Source organism: Coloeus monedula, assembly GCF_965178545.1.
Source record: "Coloeus monedula genome assembly, chromosome: 18".
Taxonomy (NCBI): domain Eukaryota; kingdom Metazoa; phylum Chordata; class Aves; order Passeriformes; family Corvidae; genus Coloeus; species Coloeus monedula.
Window position 1 is genome coordinate 13,756,011 of NC_138798.1, and position 8,865 is coordinate 13,764,875.

An 8,865-nucleotide genomic window follows, 5' to 3' on the forward strand; every position below is an offset into this window, starting at 1 on the left:
GATGCCAGGTCCTCTCTGTGTCCCCAGTGTGGGACCCTGGATCTCTGTGTGTCCCCAGAGTAGATGCCTGGTCCCCAGTGCATGCCCCCACTGTGGGCACCCGGCCATGGTGTGTGTCCCCAGTGGGAGTGCCTGGCCCTGGTGTGGGTGCCCAGACCCTGTACAAGTCCCTGGAATCCGTGCCCAGTCCCTGGGTGTGTCGCCAGTGCGGGTGCCCGCTCCTGGTGTGTGTCCCTGGTACCCCACATGTGGCCCTGTTGCAGGAGCCCGGTCCCTGGTGTGTGACCCCAGTGGATGCCCAGACCCAGCAGAGGTCCCCGGTGCAGATACCTGGTCCCCTACGTGTCCCAGGTGTGTCCCCGCAGTGCCCAGAGCATGTCCCCGCTGTGAGTGCCTGGCCCCGGTGTGGGTGCCCGATCCCAGGACGGGTTCCCGGTGCGGACACCCGGTCCCAGTGGTGTCCCCGGTGCGTGTCCCAGCTTCCCCGACCATGACTCCGGTCCCGATGCACGCCTCCGGCGCGGATGCCCGGTAATACCCCGTGCGTATTCCCGATCCCGGTGCAGATGCCCGCTCCCTCGTGCGTGCCCCCGCTCCCCGGCGCGCGTTCCCGGCGCGGGTGCCCGCGGCCGTGCGCGCCGCCGGTGCCGGTGTCGGTGGCTGCCTGGCGCTGGCTGAGCGCTGCCGCCGCCCGGCCCCGCGCCCGCCGCCGCCGCCGCCGCCGCTGCTCCCGGTGCGGCTGCGGGTCCCGGCGCGGCTGCGGCCGCCGGAGGTAACGGCGCGGGGGCCGCGGCTCGGGGCGGCGGCGGCCATGGCGGGGCGGGGGGGCGGCTCGGGGGGCGGCGGGACCGGGCACCGGCGGGCGGGGGGATGCCGTGCGTCGCGGGAGACCGGGCACCGGGGTGGGGGGACGAGGCACCGGGGGGGCTGGGGCTGCCGTGTCTCGGGGGGACCGTGCGCCGGAGGGATGGATGGGGGCTGCTGTGCAGCGGCGGGGACCGTGCGCCGGGGGGGGACACAACAGGCACCGAGCGGGGGGAGCCCGCCGTGCTCGCGGATACCGTGCGCCGGGGGGGCCGTGCGCCGGCGGCTTGGGGGCTGCCGTGCGTCGTGGGGGACCGGCCACCGGCGGGGGACCGTGCACCGGGGGGCTGCCGTGAGGCGGGGGGGGGGGGGGGGCGGGGGACACCGTGCACGGGGGCCAGGCCTGGTCTTTCAACCCCCCCATCCACGAAGAGCAGCCGGGCCCCGGTTTGGGGGGGCTGCTGGCGCCGGGGCTCGTCCCCACCGCGCGGTCCGGGGGGGCTCAGGGCTGGGGTGAGGGTCCCCCCCTCCGCGGTGCTCGGGGTCACGGCGGGCGCTGGGCTGGGTGCACACGCGTGTGGCGTGCGCGGTGCGTGTGAGCACGGCCGAGCCGGAGCTGTGGCCGTGTGTGTGTCCGCGGGGGGATTGTTGTGCTGCCGGGGCTCCCCGTGTCTGTCCGCGCCTGTGTCGGTCCCGCTGTCTGTCCGTGTCACCGGCTGTGCGTGTGCCAGCGCGTGTGCCCGTGTCTCTCGGTGTCAGTGTGTCTGTGCGTGCCCGGCCGTGGCCGTCCCTCTGTCTGCCTCCTGTTTGTGCAGCCTAATCCCCCCTTGCCCGGGCCCCCCACCCGCCGCCGTGGGGCTGGGGGTTGCCGTGGGTGGGATCGGGGCCGGCCGGGAGCGGGGGGCCGGGATCACCCCCAGCCCGATGCCTGCAGTGCAGATCATAAATCAGCGGCGGCTGGAGCGGGATCCAGGGCCCGCGGGCTCTCCGGCACCCAAAGCACCGGCGCGGGCAACGATGAGGCTTTCCCGGGCTCGTGGGATCCCCAGCAGCCCCCCAGGGCCGAAAGCAGGGTGGCCTGTCCCCCCCTGTCCCCGTTGTCCCCGCTGCCACGCTGGAGGCCAGCAGCCGGCCGGGGCTGGCAAGCAGCCCACGCTGCCAGGGCTGCGGGCACCGCGGCCTCGCTGCCCGCCGGCTCCGCGGGGCGATGGGGACGGTCCCCCAGCTGCCACCCGCCTGGCGGTACCCGGGGTGACCCGCGCTGTGGCCCTGTTTTGCAGGTGACACCCCCCTCTGTTGCCACCAGTGACGTGCTGGGCGGCGGGGACAGCCGTGGAGCCACCGAGGACGTGGGCTGAGCAGCAGGACACGAGGAGGAAGAGGAGGAGTGGGTGTCTCGGGGACAGCTCCGTGGCTGCGTGTCCCCATCACCGCTCACAAACACCACCATCCCTGAGCCGACGCAGTCTGCGAGGTCCTGGTGGCTTTTTGGAGCCTGAGCCCTGCCAGCACCGCGGGGAGGAGGAAGGGCCGGGGAAGACGTGCCGGGTGATGGATGGCCCCAGCCCCGCGCGGCGGCCTCGGGGGAGCGGGACCGGGCGGCTCGGGGACCTCGGGGAGCTGGCTGGCAGCACCCGCCTCTGCAGAGCCCCGCAGCGCCCGCTGCACTGAGCTCCGGAGCCCGCAGCCGGCGGGAGCCGCGAGGAGGATTTGGAGGGGCCCCGGGTGACCCCCGCGTCGCCGTGCCGGGGGATGGTGCGGGGCTGAGCCGCCGTCCCCCGGGCATGGCACGGCAGGGCTCGGGGGCCATGCTGGCCTCGGGGGGCCTGGGGTTCCCCCCCCAAAACCTGGCCCGCGTGGTGGTGTGGGAGTGGCTGAACGAGCACGGGCGCTGGCGGCCCTACTCGGCCGCCGTGTGCCACCACATCGAGAACGTGCTGAAGGAGGACGCCCGTGGCAGCGTGGTGCTGGGACAGGTCGATGTCCAGCTGGCGCCCTACGTCATCGACCTCCAGTCCATGCATCAGTTCCGGCAGGACACGGGTAAGGGGTTGGCGTCGAGCCAGGAACATCCAGCCACCCGTCCGTCCTTCCATCTGTCCGTTCGTCCATGAAGCCATCCATCCACACGGCCATCACTCCCTCTCTCTCTCCTTCCACGTCTCCATCCTTCCACCCACTGGTACATCCCTCCCTCCCTCCCTCTCTCCTTTCCTCCCTCCGTCCTTCCATCCCGCCATACTTCCATCTGTCCTTCCATTCCCCCCCCGTGTGTATCTGTCTGTCTGTTGTTCCATTCATCCGTGAATCTGTCACTTCATATCTCTTCGTCTGTCATTCCTTCCATCCATCCATCCATCCATCCATCCATCCATCCATCCATCCATCCATCCATCTATCCATCTTTCCCTCACTCCTTCCCTGCCAGCGTGTCTCTACTTACTCATCCATCATTTAATTCCTTCCTTCCTTCCTTCCTTCCTTCCTGCCTTCCTGCCTTCCTTCTCTCTACTTATTTGTCCATCACTTCATTCCTGTATCCTTCCATCCCTCCCTCCATCCCTCCATCTGCCCATCCATCTGTTCCCTCTCTCCTCCCCTCATTCTCCGGGGCTCTGGTCCCCCCATAGGCCCTTCCAGGCTCCTCAGCCCTTTCCTTTCCCACCCACCACAGACCCCCATCCCAGAGGGACATGTCCCCACATCCCTCCATGCCCTCTCCTCTCCGTGGGGTGCGGTGGTGTGTCCCACTATCCCACTGTCCCCTCATCCTCCCCTCCAAGCTGCTCCATCCCCAGGGAAGTGGGAAGGCCGAGTCTGGACACTGGGAGCAGTGCTGGGCACTGGGATGGTTGCAGCTGTGCTGGTTGGTGCTGCAGCAGCGCATCCAGGCCACGTATCCTGTGGGAAATCAGAGCTGGTCCCACACTGGGACCAAGCCCAGACCCCATTAAACATGTCCCTGTCACGGTGTGACCCATTAAACTGGCACGTGCCGGCGGTGCTGTGGGGGATGTGCCGTTCCAGGTGCATTCCTGCCCATCCCTGCATCCCTACCCAGGACAGGATCCGGTCCGGGCCAGGCAGAGCAGGCAGAGGACCTGCCACACATCAGGTGACACCCCTAAACTTGCCTGGGGACACCCCACAGCAGGACCCTCATGGTTGTGCCACCTCAGCCCAGCCACCGATGCCACCATTCCCAGTCCCCAGGGATGCCAAATGACCCTGAGTGTGGAAGTGGCTCCTGCCATGGACTGGGGACCAAAGCAGGGACCTGCCACCTGCCTCTGCCATCCAGCCTGGCTCTGAATCCGTCTCCAGCTGGTCACGGACTTGGCAAAGGGCAGCTTGGCACCTGCAGCCCTGAGTCAGCGAGGACGCCAGCACGACCCGGAGGGTCCGCGCTGACTCAGAGCTGCGGGAGCCACCGGGACACCCTGGCTGTCCCCATGCCACCTCCTGCCAGCTTTGGCCAGGACCCATCCTCTGACAGCACCTGGCATCGTGTCCCACAGCCACAATGCTGGGTATTCCTTGAGGACGTGTGCCCCCGGTGGGGCCATGAATGGATTTGGGGTGGCAAAACAACTCTTCCCAGGGTGTCCCTGGGTACCACGGTCCCTGTGCCAGCAGGGCTTGGGGACAGGGATGCTGAGAGGGTGACGTCGGTGTCCCCAGGGGTGTCATGGCAGGGGATGTGGCCATTGTCCTCAGCATCGTGTGCCCCATCCCTGTATCCATGTCTCCCCATCCTCCCTTCCCACGGGTGAGGCCCAGGCTTTGGAGGCTGTCACATGGCTCGTGGAGCTCAGGGACAAGAGGGTCCCCTGAGCTGAGGGTGCTCCTGGTGCCTGCTGTGACATGGGGACCCAGGGAAGGTCGGCAGGAGGCTGGGGGCTCAGGGGGCTTGGCCGACGCAGTGCCTGGGGACAGAGAAACCCAGTGACAGAGGGAAACGAGGTGACCCCATTCCGAGAGTGGGGACGTGTGTCCCCTCCCGGTGGCCCTGGGGACACTGGCTTGGCCCTGTGACTCTGGCACGGCTGGCAGAGGGGGCAGGGGCTGGGGGCTGGGGACAGCTGGTAGCCCTTGGGGACCAGGAGCTGCAGCTGCATGTGCCAAGGGGAATGGGCTGGTCCTCACATGTCCTCTGGGGGATGTGGGATTTGGGATGGGGATGTGAGGGGCAGGGGGATTAGGGAGTTGGGATGGGGATGTGAGGGGCAGGGGGATTAGGGATTTGGGATGGGGATGTGAGGTGTGAGGGGATACAGGATGGGGATGTGAGGGGCAGGGGGATGCAGGATGGGCATGTGAGGGGCAGGGGGATTTGGGATTTGGGATGGGGATGTGATGGGCAGGGACCTGTGGGGTGCAGTTGCAAGGACCAGTGGGTCCGGGATGTGTATATGGGTGGGATGTGGGATTTGCACAGGAGTGAGCAGGGGGATGGGGGACACAGATGCAAGGAGGCAGGCAGGGCTGGGAACTGAGGTGGGATACAGGACACGGATGTGAGTGGAATGGGGATGGCAGTGGGCAGTGGGCAGTGGGGCGTGGGTGTGAGCGGGCAGTGGGGTGTGAGTGGGCAGTGGGGTGTGAGTGGGCAGTGGGGTGTGGGCAGGAGCCAGCAGTGGGATTTGGGGTGTGGGCAGGAGCGGGCAGCAGGGCCCCCCCTCTCCCCTCCCGCGGCCCCGGCGGAGCTGTCTCAGCACAAGGCAGCAGCTGGGGCCTGGCTCTGCTGCCTGATGCGGCCGATGATTAATGACCGTTAATTAGTGCCGTTAATCGAGCTGGGCAAACCGTGCCGGCGAGGGGATAGACAGGCCCCGTGCCGGGGGGGCACTTGAGGAGAGGGCTGCGATGCCTCCCCCCATGGCGGAGCTGCAGGATCCAGCTCCAGCCCAAACCAGTGGCGAGGGGCTGGGATGGGGCCGTGTGGGACAATCCCTGGCTGTGTCACTGCCAGCGCCAGCAGCTGTCAGGAAACCTCTCCTGACCGGGAAATGCTTCCCTTGCCCCGGGACGGCCACGGGGAGGGGAGGGTGGGCTTGGACCAGAGGGATGGAAAAAAGCTGGGAAAAGCACAAGGGCTGAGCAGCATCGCCCTTCCCAGGGCATCCGGGATGATGATCCTGAGGGTTGGCAGCCACTCTGTTATCAGTGGCAGGTTGAGGGTGGGATGCAACCATAGGGAAGCACTTGGGTGCAACGGGGATGCATCCATAGGGAAGTTGGTGTTGTGAAGGGGCAGAGTGGCTGTTGTACTCCAAAGCTCCTCTGTATCCCAATCCCTGCGGGATGCCGGGCTGGCAGTCGGACACAGAGGTGTCTGTGTCGGCGGGGGTCCCTCCGCCGGTGTCACCCCTGCTGTCTCCCCAGGGACCATGCGCCCCGTCCGGAGGAACTTCTACGACCCCTCCTCAGCGCCGGGCAAGGGAATCGTGTGGGAATGGGAGAACGACAACAACTCCTGGACTCCCTACGACATGGACATCTGCATCACCATCCAGAACGCCTACGAGAAGCAGCACCCCTGGCTGGACCTCTCCTCCTTGGGCTTCTGCTACCTCATCTACTTCAGCAGCATGTCCCAAATGAACCGGCAAACGCAGCGCAAGCGGCGGCTGCGGCGCCGCATGGACCTGGCCTATCCCCTCACCATGGGCTCCATCCCCAAGTCGCAGTCGTGGCCGGTGGGCGCCAGCACGGGCACCCCCTGCTCGTGCCCCCAGTGCCTGCTGGTCAACAGCACCCGCGCCGCCTCCAACGCCATCCTGGCGTCCCAGCGCCGCAAACTCTACCCCGGCGCCGTCCGCCAGAGCAGCACCTTCGCCGGGGGAACCCTGTGGCCGGCGGGGACGGGGACGCCGGCGGTGGTGGCGGGGGGCGCGGCCAAGGGTGAAGGGCTGCGGGTGGCCGGCGCGGGGTTTGCCCCCGGGCAGGGCGTGCCCAGCGCGGCGCTGCCCGGGCTCAACAACCTCAACCGGCCCGGGACGCAGCGCGGGGCCGGACTGGGCGCCAGGGCCACTGTCCCCCCCGGGTAAGATGGGTGGGTGGGGAGGGGACGGCCGGGGTGTCACCGAGGCGGGGGGGATGCAGGGATGGGCACACAGAGGGGGGAAAGGGGTGGTGGAGGTGGCTCCTCCCCGGCTGTCACCTCGCAAGCAGCTCTTGTGGAACCGTGGCACCTCCAGCCCCGGGGTCCCCACCCTGGGGATGTGGTGGGGGGACGGACACTTGGCTCATCCCAGTGGTTCTTGGACCCCTGCAGAGGGGATGTGGTGATCCGTGCTGTGCCGTGTCACACTGTGCCATGCTATGCTGTGCCAGGCCGTGCCATGCTATCCATGGCAGACGGACAGCATGGAGTGCCTGGCCCCAGGGGAACCGTGTCCCCAGTGCCAGCATGGGCTGTGTCACCCAGCTCCTGATGCCACCAGGCAGATCCCTGGGGAGGGCACAGCTGTGCGGAGGGAGCACAGCCCCGGTGTCCCTTCCCTGGTGGGAATGATTCACCAGGGGGGTCCAGGTGGGCAAGCAGACCCCCGGAATTGTGTCCTGGTGGGTGTCCCTATCCTGGCACCCACATCCTCACGGCTGTACCCCGTGGTGGGCTGGCCTGGTGTTCCCCTCAGGACCAGGCTGGGGGGACAGGTGGTTTCTCTGAGCCCCCGGCAGCTTGTGGCACATTTCCTTCCCCTGCTCTGTCCTGCTTTCGCTTCCGTGTGCCGGGCGCTGGGCTGAGCAGTCCTTGTCCCTGTCCCCATCACTGTCCCCCTGTCCTGGCACATACCTATGGACAGGTGGGAGGGGGTTTGGAAGACCCTGGGATGGGGCTGGGCCCCCATCAGTGCCCCGGCCTTGGTGTGAGTACAGGAGCTTTGGGAATGAGGAAAAACACCCTCAGCCCCAGCTCGTGTGGGGCTGAGCACTGCTGAACTTATCACTGTGATGGCAGGGGTGGGAGGGGATTTTGGGGTCAGGGAGGGCGATGGGGGCTGTTCCCACGCTGCTGAGCTGGGCAGCAGGAGCACTCGGGACTGGGCTCTGCTGGGCTTCCCTCCCTCCCTCCCTCCCTCCCTCCCTTCCCTCCCTTCCCTCCCTCCCTTCCCTCCCTTCCCTCCCTGTCCCTGGCACACCCGTCCCCAGCTCCCCCTGCCCCACATGCACTGTCCTGGGCACGGTGACACCGGTGCTACCTGCTGCTGGCAGCCCCCGGAGGGTGGGGGGTCCCTGGGGAGCACACGAGGGGCGGCGCTTCCCTGCAGGGACCGTCGGGATACCCTGACAAGGCCCCTACCCTGGGTGGAGGAGGACGTGATGCCACCGGTGCCATTGGGTGCCCAGAGATGGACAGGTGGCACGGGGTGACAGCCCCGTGGGATGGGACAGCAGCCCCCCAAGCTGGTGAGGGGACACCCTGCCTGTGTCCCATGGGGAGGACCCTGCCTGGGGACAGTGCCAGCAGCCCCCAGGGGACACCCTGCCCTGTGTCCCACGGGGATGCTGCTGCTCTGGGGCCGTGCCATGCGAGGAAGGGACAGTGCCAGCCCTGCCAACCCGGCTGAGCCCCCTCCCCTCCCATCTCCTCAGGGTCCCAGCGCTCCCGGTCAAGAACCTGAACGGCTCCGGCCCCGTCCATCCCGCCCTCGCAGGTACGGGGGGTCCGGCCAGCGGCGCGGTGTCACCGCGAGGTGACAGCGTGGGCGGGGAGCGGGGGACACTGCCGGGGGGTGGGAAGGACGGACAGACGGACGGACAGGCGCTCTCCCGGCGCAGGGATGACGGGGATCCTCATGTGCGCCGCCGGGCTGCCCGTGTGCCTGACCCGCGCCCCCAAACCCATCCTGCACCCACCGCCGGTCAGCAAGAGCGACATCAAACCTGTCCCCGGCGTCAACGGCATCTGCAGGAAAACCAAGAAGAAGCAGCTCAAGAAGAGTAAGGAGCCACCAATGTCGCAGCGGGATCAGGGCCGGGGGGCACGCGGAGGGGGACGGAGGGACCCCCGAGCTGTTTGCCTGCGGTGGTGCCCATCGCTGCTTTGTGCCACAT

General features: G+C 68.0%; 1 protein-coding gene across 1 annotated transcript in view; it reads left to right on the forward strand.

The window, feature by feature from the left end:
• Window positions 1–2,588: 2,588 nt before the first annotated feature.
• Window positions 2,589–8,865, forward strand: part of DTX1 (deltex E3 ubiquitin ligase 1) — a gene marked incomplete at both ends in the record, with an annotated part of 8,353 nt that continues 2,076 nt past the window's right edge. Inside the window, 4 exons of the mRNA XM_082293115.1 lie at window positions 2,589–2,847; window positions 6,190–6,850; window positions 8,404–8,465; window positions 8,590–8,751. Of these exons, the coding sequence (XP_082149241.1) occupies window positions 2,589–2,847; window positions 6,190–6,850; window positions 8,404–8,465; window positions 8,590–8,751 (1,144 nt within the window). The remainder of the gene's footprint in view (window positions 2,848–6,189; window positions 6,851–8,403; window positions 8,466–8,589; window positions 8,752–8,865) is intronic.